The 25,812-nt window shown below is 41.9% G+C and overlaps 1 protein-coding gene across 5 annotated transcripts in view; it reads right to left on the bottom strand.

Annotated features, from left to right (window-relative positions):
* ATP2C1 (ATPase secretory pathway Ca2+ transporting 1) overlaps window positions 1–22,403 on the bottom strand; it is a 65,550-nt gene extending 43,147 nt beyond the window's left edge. Inside the window, exons 1-3 of one of the 5 annotated variants that reach the window (XM_065665484.1) lie at window positions 5,892–5,984; window positions 5,157–5,307; window positions 2,401–2,486 (exon numbers count right to left, since the gene is read on the bottom strand). Coding sequence is in view for 3 of the 5 variants with exons in the window: in XM_065665480.1 (XP_065521552.1) it covers window positions 22,186–22,296 (111 nt within the window). In the remaining 2 variants the exon portion in view is untranslated. Of the gene's footprint in view, window positions 1–2,400; window positions 2,487–5,078; window positions 5,098–5,156; window positions 5,308–5,763; window positions 5,872–5,891; window positions 5,985–22,185 lie in introns of those variants that run through there. The other 4 variants (XM_065665481.1, XM_065665482.1, XM_065665480.1 and 1 more) reach the window with 4 other exon arrangements.
* Window positions 22,404–25,812: the final 3,409 nt, after the last annotated feature.

The raw sequence follows: 25,812 nt of genomic DNA, 5'->3' as shown, positions 1-25,812 counted from the left end.
GCACTGCAAAAATTTTGCACTTATAAAGTATTTGTAAGCGATTCTCTAGACTGCATCTGCTAACCCATTACCCATTTTATCCCTTCCAATTGTTGAGAGTAAAATGTTGACAAAACAAATAGCTGGAAACAGATGCCTGTCCCAAATTTATACCTTATTGTATTTCATTTTCTTTCTCTGCTCTGCACTGTATCTTTATATTACTTCTAGCTTCTATTACTTCTAGCTTCTATAAACCACACTGCAATTGCCAATTTTATCACCTGTTGTCAATTAAATATCACCCGATCTCCTCCACCAACTGAAAAGCAGGTCTCAACCAAAAATCTACTTATTAACGCAATTTTACTCTTGCAAAATTCCATTGTGATAGTATACGGGTGAATTTACATTGAACTGAAGCTACGATTACATAAAGAACCAAGTTAATGGTCTGCTTATGCTAAAAGGAGATCTCACTCCTTTGTCCTTCACTGTTTTTGACATCAACTAGATGCTTCACGAGCCCATTCAAATTCCTAACTCAACAGAAAGCTGTCCAACAGGGGGGGCAAGAGGAAAGAAGGGCTGGGCTAACTTGCCTGACAGCCAAGACAACACCTACAGCAGGAACACAGCTAAGAGTTGGATCTTCTTTCAGCAGTAACGAGACCATTTCATTCAGTCCTATAGAAGAGCATCCCAAGATCACCACATACTTGCCACTGTCCGCCAAAGAAAGCAAGCAAAAATACTTCTCTTCCATTAAATTATCTACCCTGAGAGCTATCTGTACTTTCTTAACACCACCTTTTTTCCTTTTTTCACATTAACAAAGGTAGCAAAATAACTAAATGCACATTCTGCAATGTCTTACCTCAAGCAGACTCCATGTTAAATCACTTGCAGATTATTACAGATTAACATTTCTGATTTATCTGCATGGGGAAGAAAAGGGGAAAGCGAAGACTTGAACCATCTAATGGTCCATCAACCAGGCAAACAGATTAAAAGATGACACTGGCCAATTAAAAAAGAAATCTATGCTTGTAATGCAAGACAAGTGCTATGTTAACTTAGTGGTTATTTAAGTTACCAAAGCACTGCTAAAAGACAGGAAGGTATCTACTAGAGCTGGTCTTTACTGAAGACCCTCCACTTACAAAAAGTTTCTCACCTTATCCTCTATGTTAAACAGAAGAGATGCAGATATGACTTTTTTGTCAACATAAGTTAAAGGTATTGGGTTCTAATTAATTTTCTGCAAGCTGCAGATAGGTAAGAAACAGTACTCAAGGAATATCAAAATTCTTGTTTCACCTACTAGTTTACTAAGAAATCATCTACATGTAAAAGGAACATAAACTGCTGTGATAACACCAAGGCCATTTCGGATTTTCTAACTTTTTTCCATCACACATTTCATTCTGATTACTTTGGATATTACTTTCATGAACAATTGATGATGCCATTCTGGAACACTTTAAATTGCTTTCAAGTCACTGCAGCCGCAGGCATCCCTTCCCCCTCTGTTGTCTCCTGCATGTACCCACACTCACCCCTTTGTCAGTATTTACAGCTGCCTAATCCATGATGAGCCAGTCCAGGTGCTAACTCACTGTCCCCAGACAAGAAAATCTATTCACTGATCTTTAATCTGTTAAATTTAGGAACTAAGCCCATTTTCACCATTTAAGAAAAACACCTGTGAAATTCAGTAGGAAAACTCAATTGCTCTTCAAGCCCACGACAAACAAAAACTACTCATTTGTCACCTCAGGATTATGTGAAGTATTAAAGCCTTTTTTTCATAGAAAAAAAAAATATCTTGACTTATAAATCACTACTCACCCAGTTATCAAAATTATCTTGAAACTACTACTGACAGACATTAAGTTGTCTTTGAAGATTAGCTGAAATGAACTAGGACTCAAAACAATGAAGGTCAAGGAGGGTTTCAGAATCACCACGTCACATTTTTATTACTTCAAGTAAGTCTGGTCTGAGTTTCTGTACCAACCTGCTACATGATATTTGGAAGATCTTTTTTGGTTTATGGGTGGGAAAATGTTACTCTGACCTCTTCTCTTAAACACTTAATGATCTGAAAACAAATGCTACAGAAGGCCTTGGTAACAAAATAGAACTCCTATTTAACAAGGAGTATTTGTAACCATAGTCTGACCTCGGAGCAGAGAAGCTCAAAGTTCATGTAACCTAGACTGTATTCTTTATTTTTCTACTAAAAGGCAGCCTTCTACAAGACAATCCTCACTAGAACAAAGAGCCTGTCATGATCTAAAAGATCACCTGAAGAAAAGAAAGAAATCAACCTCAGACTACAGTTACAGAGGATTTGTTAAAATGGCCCAAAGGCATTGTGGAGAGATCCAAAAATCACAAAGCCCAGTTTGCACTCACAGTTATGTTTTGTCTATACAAGTCCTCTTAACTTCCTTCCACAAGCGGAGCTTTCTCTTGATCCGTAGGAAGTCACAAATTTCTACCTTTCCAAATAGAAACACATTGTTCCTTTAAGTCATAGTTTTACTGAGGTCAGTAGAAGTCTTCCTATGATGGGAAATCCTCTCTTCCCCATTATCATAAGATACATGATTTTTTTTGCGGAAGTTTAATCATCTCAACACAAGAGACAGGAACCACAAAGTCTTGGGACAAACGATTCATTAGCTTAAACACACCATAATCCTTATGAATACTGAATCAACACAGGGAAACATCAGTTTTCCAAACATCTTATTACCTCCCAATCTTGAAGATTCATTTAAATAAGGGGTCAGGGGAGGAGAAAATAACTGCCATCTCTTGCTCAATATCCAAACCAAAAAGCTTTTTCAAACACAAGCTTGCAAAACAAAGCAAAAAAAGTTTAAAAATATTCTAACTGCAATTTGTATTCTACAAGATGACAAAGATTCTTCACCCGTCTCTTGGAGAAGATACATTCATCCTCTCAAGAGTGATGGAAAGTTCTAACATGAAAGCTGGTAGTGGCTGGCTGTCTCCAAATGTCAAAAGGCTAAAAAAAAAAACACCCCAAATTGCTCAGAAATACCAAGAACACCAAAAGAGACAGACTGCTGTAAATATATGTGCCTGTCTGGAGGCTGAATTATGAGATAGGGTGGTGGGGGAGTGGAAAGAATGGAGAAGTAATACAAATGGTAAAAGAACTAACACAAGTCTTTTTAATGATACTGAAGTTTAACTTTTCTCCTACCCCCAGGACCCTCCTCCATTTTGAAAGCCCCAGTAAACCATAGCATTTAATTCTACCTTTGAAATATGTGCTGACCATCTTTTAAAGAGTATTGTTTGTTACTTTCATCATACAAATATTACTAATTTTTAAACATAATTTATTTATCCTGTAAGAAACTGAAAAAATGCCATCTTTGTGCTGCCAGCATTCAGAAAAATTAGAAGGGGCCATACTATTATGCATGTAGTTAATTATAAACTACATCTATGATATACAATTTATTTGGTAATAGAACTAAAAGGCATTAAAATCCTTCTTGCCATTTTGGCTTTAGCACACAAGTGTCAGACAGCTAGTTCCCCCCCACTGTATTGCTGTTCAGTGCTCAAGGCCAGGCTGGACAGAGCCTTGGGTGGGATAGTTTAGTGTGAGGTGTCCCTGCGCATGGCAGGGGGTTGGAACTGGAAGATCTTGAGGTTCTTTTCAACCCAAGCCATTCTATGATTCTATTCAATGGTGTTATATCCACTTTCCTTCCCTCATTCCCAGTGCTGCCCATTCAAAAACCTTTTACTTGCAATACAGTGACTGAAATCCAAAGGCACTAAAACTACTTCTATCAGCTATGTAACCTCTCAAAACAAAGACTAATCATCGAGAGAGGCTCCCCCACACTCCAAACTTTCTTCTGCCTAAGAAGTTTCATGTTCTTGATCACAAATATTCAGTTGAAAGACATGATCAATAGAATTAAGAAAGTTCTAACGTTATTTTAACATTAAGAAAAAAAGAGTTCTGATATGCCAGATTATGATAACCCAAACAGTTTTTAACATAGGCCGGACTTCGCCATTACTTCCAGTCATAGAAGACAACCATATTTCAGAATGGAACAATATCCAACCATAGAAAATACTGTAGTTAGTCTACCAGGCACACTCAATCCAGTTCTTCATTCAAGTCAAACTATTAAAAGAGCAACTCTCTCCAGAATGGGGTAAGGGAAAAGGGAGCTTTTAGGTTTCACGTAACAACTTACAGAAAAGGAAATCCAGCTGCCACCTAGAAAAATCCATCCGATACCTTCAAAGAATACTGATGACATAAAGGGAGTGGGGAGAATCAACAGGTTTTTTTTCTTATATTATTATCTGTATTAACAAGTGTATTATCTGTATTAACAAATAATACATTTCAGAGATTTTCAACATCAAGAGTCAAACAAAAAGGGGGGGGTGAGGAATTAAGCTCACAGTCACTATCACCAATGCAAAGGGGCTTTCAAGGTTTCCAGAGTATAAACTGAAGACCAACATGGAAAAAGTGAAATAACGCCCAGGATTAAGTAATTTCCAAACTAGACAGGAAGGAGAAAGCATAGAAGAGCAATCTCTTTTCATACACAGAGCTTACACCTTCAGACCACATCTTTGAAGCAGAACTCGAAAGATCAGTACCACTTGTCAATTAAATAGTGCCCAAGAGAGTGAAGTTAAGTAATTTCTAAGAACACAAAATAAGCACAAAAACATTTCAATACAAAACACACCGCTTCCCAGTTTCACCCTGAAAGATAAAACTCAATAAAACCATACAATCTAAGCAGATACCAAGCAACTAACGCTCAGAAGCCCCTGTCTAAATAGAGTATTTCTATTCCAAACCCACAGAGCCCTAGAACACACAAGAGATATTCTGAATAGCTGCCAGGACAGAACAAAACGGATTATTATCTCGACAAGCAGCAGCACAAATGAAGAAAAGCAATGGTCCTACAAGTCTTAAACCACAGAGTGCAGAGCAGAACTCCTACCACAGGATTAACACACGAGAGCAACCCCGCAACCCCCTGGAACAGTAAAACACGCACACGCACCAGCAGGAGCTGTCACCAAATCGCATGCACAAATCCTCCTAGCTCCACTGAAGTCAGTGACTCTGATGAGACCTTTACCTTCATTTTCCATCGAAAGCGTACTTGAGTCGATAGTTACAAAAGTCTTTAGCAACAGCAGCGCTGGAGCGGGAGCTGAAAGGTGAACACAGAGATGCCCCCCGATCCCAGGCAATCACACTGCTCCCTTCGCCCCCACCTGCGGCAACATCTGCAAGAGAAACACCTGCGCTAAAAGAGGGGATAAAAAGAACAGAAACTAAAAATGACCCCCCCCCCCCCCCCCCACGGCAGCCGAACCCTGCGAATCGCCACCGCCTTTCCACACCCGCCAGCGCGGAGCAGCCACACGCATCCACGGCGCCCGCAGAGCTGTCGGCGGCCACCAAGGATTAGGCTCAGTTGCCCAGCACCTACAGCAACACAGAGCAGGGCCGCCGCCGCCTCCCCTCTCGCCCCCGACAGCCTCGTCCGGCCCGGGGAGGGGCTCCGCACGGCACGAACGCCCCGCACCTAAAAATAAACGCTCCCCCCAAGCAACACCGCTCCCCCCGCGCCGCCTCTCCTCAGCGCCCGGCCGAAGGGGAGCGGCGAGCACAGCGCCGACCCCCGCCCCGCAGCACCCCCCGCGGCTCCCTCAGCAGCCGCCCCGGCCCCGCCCGCTCACCCTATGGCGCAGGCCGCTGCGGGGAGCGGGGCGCGGGTGGAGGTGTGAAGGGGTCGGGGGTGGGGGGAGAGAGGCGCAAAGCAGCAGCTCCGTGGCCGCCGCCTCGTCCCTGCCGCCTCGCCGCTCACCTCCGCGGCTCGGAACGGCCCGAGCGCTGGCACGGCCGCATCCCGCCCCGCTCACTTCCGCGGGCGGCGGGAGAGGCAGCGGACGGGGCGGGGCACGGCGGCGGAAGGAAGGGAGGGCGGGCGGGCGGGCGGCCCCGGCACCATCACCCCGCCTGCGCCCACTGCTCCCTTCTCCCGGCGGCGGAGGGAGGGAGGCGGCTCCTTGTGCCCTGTTCTCTATCCCTAGCTCGGTACCGCAGCCATGGGATGCGTTTAAACGCCCCGGCCACGGCGGGGGGTGCCCCCGCCGTAGAGGTCTCCTCACCTCCCTGCCCGGGCGGAGGGGGAGCCGTTAAGCGGTGTGAGGAGCTCTGCGCCAGGATGGGAGCCGGAGCGGGCCCACGGCGCCGGCCGTGAGGGAGCGGTCCCCTGCGGCCTCCGTGCCGGAGCAGTGCGTGTGTGAGGCGAGCGTGGAGCATACAGAGAGCGGCTGGGCTTACAGTGCACGCAGCAGGGGGTTGTAGCCCCGCTTCCTTCATCATCAAGTTACAGGCTTTCAAATGTCAGCCGAAGAGACCCCGACTCAATGCAAAATGTTTAACATGGAACGTGGCTACTTTTGAAACCCCTTTTGAGCTCCCAATCCAACCGCTCGTGTCACTAGTTGAGTACTGGGGTGAAAAAAATGCTGTACCAAGTCCATTATGTTTACCTAGCCACCAAAGGAATGTTATTTAAAACTACGGGTCCAGTGCTGAGCTCTGATGCTGGGGAAGTCTTTAAGTAAAAGTGATTTCCGCCAAAATAATAAAGGTTATATTTAAGGTATGATACAGGAGCAAGGATAAAATGCCTCTTGACTTGCAAGGTCAGAACCTAATGGAGACATGCTAATTGTGGGCTTTACACCCTATCTCTAAAGAAGCATGACAACATGGTCCGAGGAGTACAATTACACTGACATCACCTTGGCTTTGCTTGCCTTAAGCAGCAGCAGCAGCAACCCAAATCAGCGTCAGTTCATAAGAAGCATTTAACGGAACTAAATTTTAAGCATTTTAATGAAATCTCCCAACCCGTAATAGCATGTCCCTTGAATCCCTCTGCTAAACAAGGTGAAGTAAAGCTGGGGCTGTTCAGTCTGGAGAAGAGAAGCTGCGTGGGGACCTCATAGCAGCCTTCCAGTACCTGAAGGGGGCCTATAGGGATGCTGGGGAGGGACTCTTCGTCAGGGACTGTAGTGACAGGACAAGGGGTAACGGGTTCAAACTGAAACAGGGGAAGTTTAGATTGGATCTAAGGAGGAAATTCTTTCCTGTTAGGGTGGTGAGGCACTGGAATGGGTTGCCCAGGGAGGTTGTGAGTGCTCCATCCCTGGCAGTGCTCAAGGCCAGGTTGGAGCAAGCCTTAGGTAAGATGGTTTAGTGTGAGGTGTCCCTGCCCATGGCAGGGGGGTTGGAACTGGATGATCTTGAGGTCCTTTCCAACCCTAACTGTTGTATGATTCTTTTGAAGCTCTTGAAGATAAAATTGCTTGAGTGCTAGGATAATACGGATTTGCCAGTATGTTTTGAGACACAAAGCAGAGTTACAAGTGCTGCTTTAAAGTAGATATTTGCATTCAGGAAAATAAGATTACAAGAAGCAGGTTAATTGTTTGAGAAAACTTTATGCACAGTTTCTGACCTGTCCTATATAGTTGCCTTGTTACTTGAACATCTCTGTGGTTACTCTTTGAAGTATCCCACTACAAGTAGGTAGCGCTGTCACTGGAACAATGACTTTGCCCCAAGATGCGCTTACGTTAACTTGTTCGTAAGGGAAGCAAAGAACCGTGTTGAGCTATTGTGATGCTAGTTATGATGCCTCAATTTCAACACAAAACTGATGCACAAAACAGTTATTTTGTTAAAAGCAGGTAGCTCTTGCTTTCAATATCAGATGTTACTATTAAAGATGAAAAAGTTATGTAAATACTTTCATGAAGAAAAAACCACAAAGCCTGTAGGCCCTAATACTATTTACATCCAGAGAATATTTGAAGTACTTTACTTGAGAAGAGTTTTGGGGAGAAAATTGGGTGTTCTCATAGAATCATAGAATGGTCAGGGTTGGAAAGGACCTCAAGATCATCCAGTTCCAACCCCCCTGCCATGGGCAGGGACACCTCACACTAAACCATCCCACCCAAGGCTTCATTCTTGAACACTATTGAACTTGTTTGCAACTAGACCTATTAAGGTCTCAATATCTGTGATGAAGTCTGCGTGCTAAGAGACATCCTGTGTTCATGTGTCTTAAAAGAGGAGAAAAAAGTCAAAAGCAAGCCCTACTGTATAGTGACAGCTGAAAAATCTTCATCTCTGAAGCTTAATCTCTTTACAGCAACCATACACAGCTGTGATGCTGCCAGGCAGCTGGGAGGTGCCTCTTTTGCGTTATACCAGGACTGTATCCATCCTTGAAGATCATATTGCTGCTACTGCCATACTCTACACCTACAAACAGTGGCTGTTTAATAAACAATGCTCAAAGTATTTTATCTCCATCTGCTGCTAAATATTGCTGCTTAAAAAATCCTGACCTTAATGTGAGCTTGATACACAAGAGTGTATCAGGACAGCATTAGTATCTTCAGGAAGCCTCGTTAAAGAGTGTGGCAAAGGCATTATTTGGCCAACCAAAGAAACGTTACTAGAATATGACTGTGGAGATGAAGTCTGAAATTAAAGAAAAGGGCTTTGCTTACAGGAACTGGTTGTAGGCAGCTGTACTCACAAATTAGAATCACAGAATCATAGAATGGTTTGGGTTGGAAAGGACTTTAAGATCATCCAGTTCCAACCCCCCTGCCATGGGCAGGGACACCTCACACTAAACCATCCCACCCAAGGCTCTGTCCAACCTGGCCTTGAACACCGCCAGGGATGGAGCACTCACAACCTCCCTGGTTGTGGGGAATAATCCTATTAGAATAGGATTTGTTTTTTAATCTTGTAAAAAAATCTTGCCGTTAAATGCTCCTCTGAATAAATATCCAATGAGCAAACATGTCTAGCCACAAGAGAATAACTGCACTAAAAATACATGCATGAATTAGAAGAACATAGACAAATTCAAATATGCAAGGGCAAACAATCTCTAAACTTCACATAAACAGTACTTGAAAGGATGTGCAATAGTTACAGGTATTTGGAGAAAAAAGACTGGATGTTGTTAGATCACCAGTCTTCTCTTCTAGTTCACAGACCTGAAAATGCTTCCTAAAAGAGCAAGTCAACCTGCTGATACTAGGATTGCATTTAGGAGAACACAGTTTCATGAGGGTTCAATGACAGCTTAAGAAGCCCCCAGCCCCAGGCGTTCTCCTTCTCTTGGTGTGTTGTCAGGTTTAAATGCTACACAACATGATCCTAATCTTCTGCATCAAGAAGAGTTCCTGTCATCCTGTCAACCCCAGCACCACACACCCCCCGCACCCCTCATCCCTTCCCCATCCTTTTCCCCACAGACCTCTCCTGTTTTGCCTCCTATTGATGCCCAAGTCAGACCTTGCCTTCTACGAGTGGCTATCAGCAGCAGGGAGCCACTAGATTATCTCAGAATCACTACTTCAAACTGACAAAACACTGAAATGGAGGTGGAACTGATACATGTCTTGAATAACCCAGCAAATCAGTAAACAGAGACTTCTCTGAATCAGGAGTGGTTATTCTGGCACAGCCAACATGGTGGAAGAGGTGTGGGGAGCACAGAAAGGTACTGCAGCTCTCAGTACTTTCTGTGCTCCTCTAGCCATTGAGGGCTGGAAACTAGCGATCTGATAAAAGGGTTTGGTTGGTTGGTTTTTTAATAGTCAGCTGTACAACAAGCATAGTTAGCTTCTGTGTGAATCCAAAGGCAACCCAAAAGTTGCTTTCAGTTGCCTTTCTACTTCAGAAGAATAAAGGGCCTCTGGAAGGCTTGGAAAAATTGAAAGATAATAAATATGTGACATTGCAGATAGTACCATCAATCAATCGGAAGAGAAGAAGGGAGAATTCAGTCTAATGGCATTGAACAGCTAGCCCCTAACCTGCAGCATGGTTATATGCAAGCTTAACTTCAAGTTTAGAATCATAGAACAGTTAGGGCTGGAAAGGACTGAGATCATCTAGTTCCAACCCCCCTGCCATGGGCAGTTTAATTTAGTCTTCATGATTACAATGAATTCAACTTCATCTCAACTACTCCCATGTGCTACAGCACTACCAGAAGTAGTAAAATGTATTTTAAAGATAACAAAGATACCTATAACTGCATGGCTCACAGATGGGAGATCTGGAAGACTGTTCAAGTCACTTTTCAGACTGTAACAGCACTTGTTGCTCTGAACTGAGCTTCCAGATCCTTTTAAAGATGCATTTGTTTAAACTCTGTCAGTGTTGAGCAATGCTAATGAAATCTTCTACAACTTCTGTTAATCTCGTCAAAAGTTTATTTATACATTATCGTAACCATCAGTAGTGTTTTAGCACGGACAAAGCTTTCTGTAGCATTTCAGTTTGGGGCAGAAAAGGTTAATACGTGATCCTTCTGTCGAAACAGGCTCCTCAACTATTTGCTTACTTTAGGTATAATTCAAACTGTCCTCAATACACTGAGCACAAATTAGCTTTTCTGGAAGAAAAGAAGACTTTCTGGTCAGATGGATTTGCATTTGATTTCATCTCATTATTTGCTGTCTTTCCTCTTGTTGTCAAAAACTCACCAGTGCTTTTACAGTCCTCTACAGAGTACTTGTATGACTGGAGTCAGGACAGGGGAAGGATGATACTGAGCTCCTCATTTACACAGTTTAAAGGGCACGTGTCATTGGTAAAGCCTGCATTGCGTATTTCCTCCCCATATCCTTTCCATCCATGTTGTTCAACCGATAGCTGATAGATAGCAATCATCTCGTCTCTGGATAGAATTTTCCAGAGGAAAATACATGGTAATACCACCTAAAGTGTAAGTGTTTTTATATGTGTGTGTATATGCATACATACACACACACAAAAGCCATTTACTAAATTTAAAAGAAGAAAAATGATACATTTTCCCCAGAGGAAACAAGTGCTCATTTAATTTTAGAGCTCTGAGCATGTTAAGATGTAAGAAACATAACTACATTTCCAAATGACTTTAGTTCAGCCCTGTCTTGACACTGTACAATCATGCCAATTAAGGCTTATGGCAGCCTTAAATGACATTTCACCAAGTTTTAAAACACCGTTAAATTTAACCCTCTCATCCCATCCCTAAATAGCATCCTTACTGACATTCAGGGAGGGGGGTGCAGCACCACAGCAGTTTAAATTGATACGGACCCAAGCTTTTGTGATTCTCCGTTCACCGATGCTCGGTTTTGTGCTTCCCATGTGCTGGCCCTGACACCATCATCTCTCAGTAACCCCGCTCAGGGGGACTGATCCAGCTACGAAGAAAGCCTGCCTCAAAAAAGGCTGAACTCACAGAACTGGTGCAGGGAGGCAGCGTGGGGCAATGGTGGGACTATGGGAGTGGGACTAAGGGAGTTCCAACCTTAGATGAGTTTGAGCTGTTGTGAACGTACACTCTCAGAGCATTCAAGAATACCTGGTTTAACCTGTCCTTTAGGGAAAGACTAAAGGAATTAATTTTCTGACCATAGCACTCAACTGTTGTGTCAAACCTGTATTTCATCTTGGATAATTTTCCATACCTTCCATTTCTTCCATATATTCCACACTCACCCCCCACTCTCTTCCTTCAGCAGCACTACTTTGAAATAGTTAAAAACGTTCCTGGCATACTTTCCATACAGCTTTCACCTCCCTCCATTGAGGGCATACAGAGCTCTTCTGCCGTTTCTGTTTTACCCTCAGTGGTTGTTTTCAAAGCTGACTACTGCAATAAAGCCGACTATTACTAACGGGGAAGCTCTCAGAAGTGCCTCTGTCCTGTCTACTGAGGTTTCACGTTTCCAGAGACAATCCTTCTCCTTTTGTGCACTAAAAGAGCTGGTTTCCCGTTGCCTGTAAAAGCCAGCCAAGAGACACATCCAAGGAGATTGTGCTCTATAATTGGAATATGCTGTGAAACAAGTTAGCATAGGAAGTCTTAGCTGAGGCAGGCAACATGCCTTGTCACATGGCTGCTACAGGACCAAGGCACCACTCCTCTGCGCTGTCAGCTGCAGCTACAGTCATGTTATGGCCCAAGTATAGCAGAAGGTGAAAAACTGTTCCCTAGTAAAAGTTTATGCCTCTTTGAAGGATTACTGCAATTCATTAAATGGGAAAGAAGAGTACCCCATTTCCTTCTAAAACATTTCAGTTACGTTATTGCAAGATGTGAGTGTTGAAACAGCTTTACTGTGATGGACAACAAAACACATTCCAACAATGAAACCATCAGCAGTTAAAAAACCAGTGGTAGTGAAGTACTTTGAATTTATTCAAGGCTAATGTCCCAAGAATGTCAGGAATGCTGCATGTATTACAGACAAGTGATATTGCCAAGTCTCTTGGCACTTGGAAATCCTTTTTCAGGACTATTGGTGGGGGTAAAACAGGGTGAAGGTAAAACTCAGTAAGCACCTGGCAGTTAGTAAACAGATGTTTACGTAGCTACAAGATGTTAAGCTCCTGGCAAGAGTAAGATAATTTGGTTGATCCAACACTGAAGTGTAATTTGACTCAGACTCAAAGCCAAAGAAATGATCAAGTGCAAGCATGCAGCAGCTTTTCAGGTTGGGAGAAATTCATTACAAGCTTTCGTTCACATTCCATTTACCTTTTCATTTTCAGAGTTACTGCTGTGTGTGTGTAAATGGAAGTAAAGTATTTTGAGGGTTTTGTTCCTCCCCTATGTCTTAAAGAGTGGTCCCAGGCCACATTTTTAAAGCTGGTAGAGGTTACTGATAAAAGCAATTAATGTAGCATGCTTCAATTGCAACTATGTGCTATAGCATAAAAGACCCCTTAACCTTAAGGTAACCCCAAGCAGTATATTGAAAGGCTAAATCACAGAATCATAGAATAGTTAGGGTTGGAAAGGACCTCAAGATCATCCAGTTCCAACCCCCCTGCCATGGGCAGGGACACCTCACACTAAACCATCCCACGCAAAAATCTGTATTAAGGAGCATTCTTAACTGACTTCAACGATAAGGTTGCAAGGAGAGGAATACAAACTGTACAAACAGCTTATGAAACACTTAGAAACACAGTGAGTACACTTAGCAAAAATACCCAAATTTAACAAGGGCATTTTGACCTGTTTCCCTACCCAGCTACACCAGCCTGGGCTAGGACAGCAAGTGTTCAGAAGTGTTTCAGTACCATTGCTGATGAATATCAAACTTTAGCACAAGGGAATTAAAACCCACACATCCATGGCAGCACAAAAAGGCTCCTGTCTGTCTTGGAAACAGGATTATTTTTCCACCAACATCACCATCTTTAGCTTAACTCTTAAGATTAAATAATAGATCACATACTCAAGTCTGTGCATCACCAAGGGTTGGACACAGCCCCAACTGCAACTGGCAAGAGTGGATATGGGAAGGACAATCCCGTGTGAACTGGGAGGGTATATTCCACCAGCTTGTCACAATGCGAGGGTTAAAAGGGCCCTTCTTTATCCCTTTCAGTAAATCAGTGACTGATGTCAGCTGCATTCTGTGCATCTGCAACAAGCCAAGAAGCACCAGAGGGGGGTTTAATTTAAGAAGAGTTGCAACTTGTGCCGTATGCCCTCCTCCCCACCATCTGGCTAGTGGGGACATTCTGTACAAACTGAGCATGCCGACTGCCTATTCCAAAGGAGAAAAAAGTTTCTTAATGCAGTAAAAATATTAGGCAGCTCCCATTCCATCTTTAAGGGCCTCCAATATAATCCAGATCTGTTGGGGAGTTCTGAGGCTACAACCCTATTTATAGACTACGGGTAGTGACAGACTATTTGAAGTTGAGTTTAAAATAAACTATAACCCTAAAGACTCTACATAGTATTTTAAAACTGCCCTCAATCTGTTTATATCTAGTTAGAGGCATGATTTCCATCAGATGTCTTACATATTTCATATAATAAATTTAAGGTCAGAAGTTTCTAATATCTTGTGATAAGATGTATTAAGATATAATTGTCATGAGTTTATATTGCATCAGATATGTCTTACATTTTATAGTTCTATTATTCCTATCATATCTATGATTTACTTAATCATACATTTATATGTTTAAATCCATCATTAGTTTACCTATCATTAGGTTATATCTAATCATCTATCCAGCCATATCTCTATGGCTTACTTAATATGCTGAACTAAAAGGATATCAAGCTGTAAAAGCTTGATGCACCACTCATTGTCATGTGGAAAATCATCCATCCAGGGGTAAAAATAAAGCTGTCATTGGAAGCCTCTGACATTGATGGAGCAACATGGAAGAAAAAAAAAAGGTCCCTTTTTAGCTTTGCCAGAACCTTCAAAATAACCTTTTCTTGTGCCGTTCGTGACAAAATGCAACCCATCATTTTCCCACCAAGTCCTAGGCCTGCCCATAAGGGCTTCTGAGCCCAACAGGAACTTTTTAGTAAGTATTTTCTAATGAATTTCAGGTTTACTGCAGGTACAGAAGCCTCACAATTATTTCTCTTTAAAGCAGAGCTCTTTTTGTGACGTTTCCATGTAGTCATTTGTGACAGAAATTCCATTCAACCTTTTTAAACAGCTGTGGCATGGTATCCTGTCCTTCCATTAAAATTAGCCCTCCTCAAACACAGTGCCTCTTGAAGCACTTCAACTCAAAAAGCAACTACATGAAATTTGTTCAGGCCTTTTAAAAGCTTCTAACAGTAATGCCAGCACTTCTGAGTCCTATATATAGGATGGTTGTAAATACATGGGGTTTTCTCAGTGTTAGTCCTCATTGAAAATACCACACATTACTAGGAAAGGCCCCACTGTTATCAAGATTGCTATCACTAATTCAGGTTCCTCCCTTTGTCTTAAGGACTGAGTTCAGGCTATTAGAAACTGAATGGCATTTGTTTTGCGTCCACAGGAAGAGGCATGGCATGAACACCAGAGAAAGGCTACAACCAAAAGCCTGATTCCTAGAATATTGCTGTGTTAATGTTATTTGCAGTTCCTGGGGTTTCGTATCATATTCTTTGATACTACAACACTGGTTCGTGGAACTGCTCGGTGCTATCAAAGATGCTTGCATATGCCAAAAAGAGTTTCTAATCCTTTTAGTTGCATAGGAAAGCTTGAAAGCATGAACCTCAAAACTCGACTAGAAAGGCCAAGGGGCATTTCTCTGAAAGGAAATAAGAACCTGAAAGGCTATATAATTTTTGTAACTGTTAGGATTGACAGTCGTAGAATTGCTAGCATTCAAAAGTATTTTCAGCTGGCTTTTTAGAATGCCTCTTAGGCATTTTCTGCTCCAATTCATTTTATAAAATGATTAAATATTAGGGCTGCTATATTTCTGTCTAATTTCCCGGGGAGAAATGTGAATATATACATATGCTACTGAATGCACATGAGCCTAGTACCTCTTAATTGTAGCACATGTTCGGTACATGGTGTGATAAATTAGTTTGACAGGGCATAGCTGAAGAAATTCCATTAAGAAAACAGGAATCACAAACATCTGGGTTGTTGGACTGTCTCAGAACTTTAAATGCTGCCCAAATTTCGGTGAGTTTCTTGTCTTTCTGTGGTACTAGAAATGCTAACACGAAGGTCCCGTAAATTAAATCTAATCCATCTGTATCTGGCAGACTTATTCAGCTTAAAAAGGGAAAAAAACAGTGGGATGGGGCCGAGAGTTATTTAAATCAAAAGTTACTCATTTTATTTGTACACAAGTAAAGCTACAGTAAAGGAATACATCTTAGTTTTGAGATCTTCTCTCTTGGCCTTCAACCCTTGTGGTTATTTACACTGCTCTACCAGTTACTCAAATAATGCTTTAAAAGTTGAGCTTAGTCTTTCTTTAAGCTTTCTACTGCACAGCCTATTCTGTTAGAGTTTTTCATTCTGCTGCATCTCAGAAGTGGCAGCCAGCCCGCTCCATTCCCCACTCTGTCCCAGCAACAGTTATCATCAGCAGCCATACAGTCATGATACTGGCCTAAGCGAAGAACCTGGCCATACCTGATCGAGGTGATAGCAGTGTTGCTAAACATGCCTAAATGAAAAATAGTATTTCAGGGAATGCAATACAATCCTATTTAATGTCAATGATGGAAGAATTCTCCAGCAGCCCATCTCAAATTTCAACTCCAAAACATAAATAAGCATTGACCATTTAGTTTAAGAAGTTTTCAACTCTTTAAAACAAAGATTTCAATAGTTAAGAGCTGCCACGGTCCATAAGCAGCTAGATAAGTTCTTCAAGATCCTAAGGGACACCAGCTCCTCTTTGCTTTTGTCAAAAAGGCAGAAGCTCAACACTTTAAGATCTTTATTTAGCATAGTGCTTCCTTCAAGTGGTCTGTATTAATTGCTGTTTTCTTACGACAGTACCAAAACCTGCTCATCTTAACATGTGTGTATATTTTAATACAGACATGTATATGTGTCATACAGGACTAGTCAATTTTTCAAGTATATGCTATGTCTGTCTATGGACAGACATACCTATGTGTCTGACAAACATATCTATATTACAGACATGTCTATATTACAGACAGATCCATAGGAGACATATCTATATGTCTGACAAACATATCTATATGACAGACATATCTATATTACAGACATGTCTATATTACAGACAGATCTATATGAGACATATCTATATTACAAACATACCTATATTACAGACATATCTATATGACAGACATATCTATATGTCTGTCTATAGATAGACAGAGCATATACTCAAAAAATTGCCTAGTCCTGTCTGACACAAAGCAGTGGAGACCCAGCTTACATTTTCATCAGAAGATGCTAATTCAAAGATGTTTATCTGAAGAGGCAAGACATCCAAGCTTCAATACCAATGATTATAGTTTAAGGAGAAAATCTACTTGGGGAGGGAGGGGGAAGGAGGAAGAATGGGAAAAAGAAGGGGAGGGAAGAAGAACCTGCATGTTCCTGGAAAACTTCATACAATCCTGACAGGAATTTCTGTGCGACTACGGTAGGAAGTCTAGCATAAAGTGAAACCAGAGCAAGTATAGATTTCTTCTGTTGCAGTCTCTCAAATATTGATCCAAATGAGCTTAGAAGAAGCAAATGTGATAAAGAGAACACCCGAGCTACTCATCCCTCCTAGAAGATACAGAGTTTTCCGAATGGATTGGTGAACTGTCAGGACACAGGAATCATTTCGACATGATGGTGTTAAGTATAAAATATTAAACAACATAATACTCATCAACCACAGAGAATCACAATGTATTTCAGATTCTGGACATACAACCCCTGGGATACGGAGCAAACAGGCAGTGCTTCGGAACAACGAAGAACAGAAATTAGGGAAAACGTTTCATTAGAGAAGCGAGCCTAGCTTCTGTTTAACCACCAAAACCACAGCACCTTACACAGCACCTTAAGTCATTCAAAGCAAGCAGCACTTTTAACGTGTCATCTCAAATTTAACATACGCATAAGTTTTACATACCGAAAAGTATGCCACTATTATTAAACAAACATAACATGTCTAAAGCCATTATAATGAAGTCTTCATTAATAGCTATATAGATTTCTTTGTTGTCATAGTAGAGAAGTACTGTGTCATTTGTAGCCACTAGAACAGGGTGCCCAGAGAAGCTGTGGCTGCCCCATCCCTGGCAGTGTTCAAGGCCAGGTTGGACACAGGGGCTTGGAGCAACCAGGTCTAGTGTGAGGTGTCCCTGCCCATGGCAGGGGGGTTGGAAGGTCCCTTCCAACTCAAACCATTCTATGAAAATGCCTGCATATACTGGAAACTTGAAGCAACTACATCAAATAGATGTGTTTTGTTTGGGGGGTTTTGGGGGGAGGTGTGGTGGGGAGGATGTAATACCTGAGAGGTACCAACACTAACTGGAGCTTTTCCGGTGTATGAAGTAGTCACGATTGTTCTCTGCTGCAGGATCTGCTTGATGAAATGCTGCTCTTAAAGGCAGTTTTAATAGGTTGCCTTCATTATTTTCATTAAACGTGTGGGTGTTTTGCATCTTTGAGACTTTTACCCACGAGGTCCACAGTTACCGGGGGAGAGGACAGATGCAGCTCATTTCCTTCAGCAAAGAGGCTAAAAAGGGTTCTGCGCAAGCAGTTGTGTTAATTGCTGAAGACATACATACTCTCGATGCCAAGTATGATGTACAAATTCTGTGCTGCCTCAGTTCTGGACTCCCAGACTTCATTTGCTGGTTTCTCTAATGGATCAAACCCCATCTGTTAATACTCATGTAAAGAAGCTCATTGATGGTATCACTCTTAGGCATAGAACTCTTAGCTGGAGAAATTACTTTAGCATTCATCTTGTGGCTGGTGTGGAGCTCAGATATAACTCTGGAGAAGCTGGGCTGGAGAGGCTGCAAGAAATGCCCATTTACTGCTAGGATTCAGCAGGACAGCTGGTGGTTTCTCAGCACAGAACAATGGCTCCTCCATTTTCTGTATCATTAATCACATGCCTCTTGGAAGCCAATCGTAAAGGAAAAAAAAGCATCCTGTGGTCTTCTCTGGGTCACGCTGGAATTTTCAACAGGATGTCTAAGTTTTATGGCCATGTTTTGGAAAGAGGTAGCATTCCAATACTCTTGAAAAGTCATTTCCTCAAATGCTAATTCAGGGACACTGAACAAAGGCAGAATTTTGGTGGGTTTTCACTTCCCCAAATGAATTGAAAAATTACTTCAAGGAAAGGACATGACCCTCCCAGCATAGACACCATTAAACAAGCTGCATAAATGCTTTCTATTGCATTTTATCTAACCAGAGAGGCCTCTTAAACACCTTGAAATAACAGGCCTTTTATGTCTGACAAGCAAATAACTGGCATGTTTATAGCTATACCATGGCTTTATCAATAGGAGCAAACAAAGCTCTCTGATTTATATACTCAGAAATGGGGCTGACTGGGGTAAGTTGGCTTATGTCATTAAAACCACAAACCCATTGCATAGTCACCGAGGAAAACTTATTTCCAGGGCTACTCAGAGCTGTTCTAGGATTGCTTGCAGTCACTTCCAAGGCTTCAATTCACAGGGCTTTAGATTTGCCAGCCCCCAAAAGAAGCAGTAACCACATCAACATATAGATTGTATTTTCACCTTTTCTCTGGTATATTCCTGTCTGTATTTTCTGAGTTCATTCATTACCATTTTTATTTGGAGCTTTTTTTTTTAAGTTACAAGGAAAAAAAGGTTACTTTCCCTGTCAATGGCAGTTCCACGTCCTAGGACATTGTGTCATTCACTTCCTTACTCAGGCTGAATGAATATTAAATACCTCGTACCTTTTAAGAACTTAATAATATGGAAAAGTTCAATGTACAGAATTCAGCAAGAATTACTCTTAAAAATACATATTCCCATAAGAAATAGCTATACAGGTCTAGATAAAAGCCTTATTTAACCAGAATTACCTCCTAAACTCAACTAGACTGGTAAAATGTCACTTATTCTCAAAGAAACTCTTAAACACGTAGCCATAAACCACTTTTTTATAAAGCTTCTATAAGGCTTGCTAAACTTGCACGTTTTTGTGCCTTAAAACATTCAATATGAGTTTAAAATAGGAGAGGAAATCTCAAAAATCATAAATAATTCCATCATTGGATCATACCGATACTCCACAAGGTCCATGCTTCCGGGCCTGGTGTGTTCAGTAAGAAACTATTCCAGAAGGTAAGAAATGTTTTCAAGAAAGGAAACATTTCATACACTGCTAGGATAGAAATAGTCTTCCTAAACCATACTGTGTACCTGAAGCAAGCAAGTTTATCCTTCTTAGTGTAAGTCTGGATGTTCTTCTCTATACCTGGCCTTCTTATCTGCTTATCTCTTGGGTTTCCTAATATTCCATGCTAATTTTCAGAAGCTATTGTTTCTGAGCAACACACATTTATTCCACAGCTTTAGGTTCTACTGGAATATTTGACGTCTAATGCTCTCACTGATGATCGGTTTCTAAGCAAGCAGGTAAACAAAATCTTTAGATGTCTACTTCCCAGAGTAAAATACAACTCATTGCATGAAACAAGGATGCAAAGCTGACCTCAGACTGAAACCATTACACTTACTTTAACGTTGTATTTCACGTTTGATCAGTGAACAAGTCTCCTAGGATGTTTCTCTTTTCTGGAACGCCACAGTGAACAGCAGGTCTTCAGCAAGCCTGATTACATTCAGGGTGTAATATCAGGCAACGTAATAGGGATTGAATAGTAGCATCACGTTCAGTTCATTTTGCACTGATAAAGCTTTGTGTCTTGGGACTAACATGCTAATAACCACATAAATGCTTGTTTTGTTTAAATGGATTTCTTCCAGCAGTTTGGAGCAGCAGTGCCAGAAGTACATTGCACTGAAGATATTCACATCCTTACACAAACAGAGCGATTAAAGTTAGCATCAACTTACAGTTTGTTCCTTAAACCATTCACTTCCACCAATGAATGTTCAAGTTATACCTGGGCTATGCATCCTCTGAAGTTCACCTGGCAGGATAAGCCTTGAACAACTCATAAGGTATTAGCCAGCTAGGCCTGCATGCGTCCTTGTGCTTTTTGCCTCTGTGACTGGAGAAGCAGCACTATGCACATCAGACGAAAAGCTATCAGAACAGAGCATGACAACAGCACAGCCAGCATGAACCCATCAGTTCTCCTGAGCTTTAATATCTGTTGAGATCAGTAATTGCTGACTATTGACAAAACAACAAAAAACCCTCAAAGAAAAAGCATGCATCCTCCGATTATGCTTATTAAAAGGCACTGAGAGCCAGTACTAGGCAAACAATCCCAAACGTTTACCCTGCTAGGTAAAAGAATGTGATCCTCAGAAATGAAAAGCTTATTCTCAGCACCATGCAGGGTAACCTGCTGAGCTCAACTGCACCTCCCACCCTGGAAGTGTTTGTAGAGTAAAGAAGCAAATGTTAGTGTTTGGTGTCTATCAGCCCTGCCAACATGGAGCAAACCCAAGGAGAATGAATACGATGTTTCTTTAAGCATGGAGCACTTGAGCTGCTAGCCATTGTGAAAACATTAGGAACAAGAAAGAAAATAGTGAACATGACTGCACCAAAACAGGAAAAGCAGATTTCCCCCACCCCCTGGTATTTTTTCTTCCTCCAAAATATATCATGTCAAAGGAATGTGCCTCTCTCTGCCGGCTGAGCTCTCCATTTCCAGAAGCTTTTCAACAGCATTTAGGGCTCAAAGAACAAAGAAATTCAACTGTTGCAAAAGCAGGCAGAATTTCAGCTCGTTGTAGGCTTCTTCTGAATCCTCATCATATAGCTTAGTATTGAGCACATATTGAGGCAAAAAGCACAGTAACTCGGAGATGTCCCATTCCCAACCAGACTCACCTCTCCTCTCTCCCCCCCACCTTTCCCCCTCCATTTATATCTTTCATTTCCTTGTGAAACAGCATCAGCTTCAGATAACAATTCGTTTTTCCTAAGGATATTCACGTTGCATTTAAGTCAAGAAATCATAATCTACCAAAACATTGAAGAAGCTAAGTTACAAGCCCTACTGCCAAGAATTCAACTTTCTATTTAACACAGATTTACAGGGCAAAGGGGCCAAATACTGACCAGTCCCTATACCTGATCTCAGACTAAATAACATCTCAAGAACAGGGCAGAAGAGTTGAGAATAGAAATATGGTTAGAAACATAGTTAGGAATTCATTTTCTCAGAGATACCTCCCTTAATGTAACACGCAGATCCAAGACTATCCAAAGTCAAAGCAAGTTTAACAGTTTCCTCAGCCAGCTAGGATGGAGATGGACTGGAATGACACTGAAATCAGCACATGACAGCAGTAAACTATGGATTTTTGTGATCCTCAGCAGGTGGATAATGACTACTTAAGGCTTTATTGTCTCAGATGCCGATTGCTTTAAGTGTCCGGTAATTTCCTCAGAATCAAAAATTATCTGTTCTCAGGGCAAATGCTCTCAGCCACAGAGCTCTCAAAAGCTCAAACGTAGCCATTGCACCCAGATACTGACATTTAGAGAAGAGCGCAGCTAAACTTTAATCCTCTCCCTTTAAGGCAGAGCCAGGTCACCCACAGGGTTACAGCTGAAGGGGTTTGTTTGTTAGGTTTTCATTTCCTTTACCTTTGCTTGAATCCTCTTGTCTTTCACCGTCGATACCAGTTTCCGCACTGCATGGATAGGCAGCTTCATGAAAAAGGAGAAGACGGACTTGGGAAGCAGGTTATCCATCATGTAAGCAGTTTCTGCACAGTTAAAGAGGTTTCCCCGTCTGGAGGCTGAGATCTGGATGCATGCTCTCTGCCTCTTCCCCAGGATTGCTAGTCCTCAGCTGTTGCACAATCCTTTTCTGCAGAGCAACTGGTGAAAATCAAAACATCAAATGCGGAGCCTACAACAAATGACCAGTGTTCAAGTGCCACAAGGGCAGTGCAAGCTGGAAGAACTGAGCTCTACCAAATGCAAATCATTTCCCTGACAGCATGATTTAACAGCTCTACTTCTGTTAGGCATATTCCGTTGCAAGTATCAGATAACAGTGACGAGGTCCTGATTTCTCCTACCTCTCCAGCTACAAAGAACAAATCCTAATGCTTCTTAAAGCTTGTTCAGCTGCAGTAAAGCGGTTTGAAATCTGCTGTTTATAGCATGTTCCCCCCTCTTCCTCAGGCTGCAGTTCACCGACTGCACTGTCTGATTTCACTTTTGTTTCGCACACAATCCTGTTACGTGGATTTCAGCCAGATTAACGCTTTCTTTCATACTCCACTTTCTAAACTGGAACTGCAAGGCACCAGTTACAGGGCATAACAGTGTAAGCTCAGATAAAGCTTCGCTTGCAACTGGAGGCTTTGCCTTGAATCTTACCTGCAAACTCATTTCAAGTCATCGTATTTCTCTTTCAGTGAGCCTTTCTCTACCTTGCACCTTTGATAAGCGGACAAATAGTAAGTGTTTGCCTGGCTTTTCTATAAGCTGCAAAACATATTTCCACCAATCATCATCCTGAATTCTTCAGTTTTAGAGTTACAGAAGTTTGTGTTGGTGTTGTCCACACGGAAAAGTCACAGAGAGGAGCTGGGTCCTTATTACAGTGAGGCAATTCAGTCCTCGCTACAACTCCGCAGCCATTGGAGATCAAGTCCAAGCCTTTTAAATCTTTACTAAGGTACAGTTTTGTCTATAATGACTTATTTAGAGGTTGGCTAATACTACAGAATTTGTCCTGAAGCTCTTATACAGCTGCCAAAGAGTAACCAGCCAGAGCAATGCTGCAGGCCTCCTGCACATCAACATCTGTGCAAGGAAAAGGAGATTAATTTCTTTCCCTTGTCAGCACAGGTTGCGGAAAGCGATCTTTGTGGCAGGGACTCTTCTCCCACTCATCCCTTCTAGGTCCCACGGCTTTCAATGGACCCAGGGAAGGTTCCAAGGCAGATCTTCATGTTTGTTTTCAGCATTAGCTCATCCCGCACTCCTCACACGTATCCTCCCTTTCAAGTGTGGGGGCTTGACAGAGGCAACCATTCTGAGGTTTCATGCTTGGAAACCATCAACAAATTCCTTTTGTGTTCTTAAATGACTGTTTGGCTGCTTATACTTTAGCCCATGCGTTTGGATGGCACCAGGCCTGCTTACAAGGTCATCTTCCAGGTTTCATTTCACTTCCCATCCAGAGATGCCAGCCAATCTGGGGCACTCGGCACCATACCTCTCCTGCCCTCACTTTGGTACAAAGCTCTGCTAAGTCAGAAACGCTGCTTCTGGGCTTTATCACATTTGTCAGCACTTGCATGGCTCTGACCACCTGAACAGCAGAGGAAGAAAACTGCTGTTGTCAGTGCTGGAAACTGCCAAATGCACTTGTTGCTGTGAAGCCAGGGCAATGTTATAAAGATCAGTGACACACCATAGCACGAGAGTTCTAACTGCAAATGCTCTACAAAGCTGGGATTGCTACAAGCAGAAGGACAAGGACAGTAAAACTGAAGATAAAAGCCCAGATGATTCAAGTATGTGAAAGCACTGAGCTCCACTTTGCTATAATGGTCCCTTTAAAATGAACAAATACTAGGACATAGAGTGTTAGCGGTTTATGGCATTGGCTGAAAAATCATACCGCAGTGAAGATGCTACTTTGCAAAGTTCTGAAGTGCATGACCAAGCTCTTCCAGAGGTACAGACCACCTCTTATCAGTAGGCTTGTTTCAGGCTGGCCTAATATCAGTGCTTCAGCATCCATGTGTACACCCAGCTCGTATGCATATCACAAAGGGAGACATCTCCAGTAATCCAGACAGCTGGAGCCTCGAAAGCGTGGGAGGGCATCATCTACATAACTTGGTCTTGGCCACTATCAGAATTCTACATTTTCTTTACTAACCCCTTAAATTCCTCATTGAAACAGAGATGAAACAGCCAAGTATAATCTGGCTCTCTTAACTAGAAGAACTCGCACCCACAGCAGTATGTCAGTGGTACATATCACTAAGGTTCTCCCCCGCCTCCGTCCCGCTTTAAGAAAGGCAGTAACAAGCCAAGGAAAGCAAAGGCAAGCTTTCAGCGTACCGTATCAGCTGTCAGAATGGTTTAGCTGAAGAGTTTTAGCGAAAATTTCTCTTTTCTATGGTTTCAAATAACGTGACAAAAATTCCCAAACAGGCATTCTGACACCCGAAAGATGAGTTCCTTCTTGTGCTCTCGGGTATTACTGAAGAAATCCCCTGGCTTCTCAGGCCATAATAGATTTAAAAGGAAAGGAAAGAAATTCAAATACTAGCTTTTCCTAGGAACGAACCCAATTTATACTAAAACAACAATTACATGTTCAGAAAACAGCAAACAATAGAGAATAAACCACTCAGCTCTGGCATAGCAACTATCCAGTATCAACAAGAACAGCATTAACCTATTTGTTCAACTAACGCATTTGGTATTGGTCAAGGTGAAGTTAGCACCTCCCATGCAGCAATTAGACAGCCCCTACCTCGTATTATAAAAACCTTTATTGATAGTAATGAAATGTTCGCTAGCAGCCAAAATCCACAAAGAGCATCCAGATCCTGTTGTAATAAATCATTCTTTGCATTGACTGAAAAAATAATATATATATATATGCATCCATATAGGTATACATGTAGAGCTATGCAGATTCATACACCCAGCAACCCCACCCAGAAAACACATACAATCAGGTGCTGATCAACAAATACAGACTTTGTCCTACAACTCATTGCACGCTGCTATTAACTTGGGAGTTGGAAAGATTTAACTCTTGCTCATTGTGAGCTGCTTTGTCACCTTCTCCTGTCATTTTGGTGTCTCAAAGGTTCATCTTCCAAAATCTTTCATTGCAAAGTTCATTGGGCCAACATTTCTCTATCCCAATGAAGCCACGGCCCTTGGATCCTTTAGGCATATCTTATGTATAACGTAAGTGTTGCGCTTTGGGTTTGTGTATTGTCACAGTAAGAATTTGCTTCCTCGCCATCCCCCCCCCCCTTATTACTTTGATAAATAACACTAATTCCAGCATAGCTGTTAGTGTAGGGTATTAAACTAGTTTAATTTCCTTCCTGAGAGCAGGATATATTAATTCAATTCTAGTTAAAACTTGAATCTGTTGCTATTTTACTTTGAATCACGCAAACCATCTTCAGCATGCATCGCTGATTTAGCTCCTTGTTCAGTTACAAGCTCCCCAGTACAAGACAGACATGGTTACACTGGAGCAGGTCCAGCAAAGAGCTG

This window comes from Lathamus discolor, chromosome 2, assembly GCF_037157495.1.
Source record: "Lathamus discolor isolate bLatDis1 chromosome 2, bLatDis1.hap1, whole genome shotgun sequence".
Taxonomy (NCBI): domain Eukaryota; kingdom Metazoa; phylum Chordata; class Aves; order Psittaciformes; family Psittacidae; genus Lathamus; species Lathamus discolor.
The sequence above is the reverse complement of the archived record's forward strand: the minus strand, read 5'-3'. Positions and strand labels throughout refer to the sequence as shown.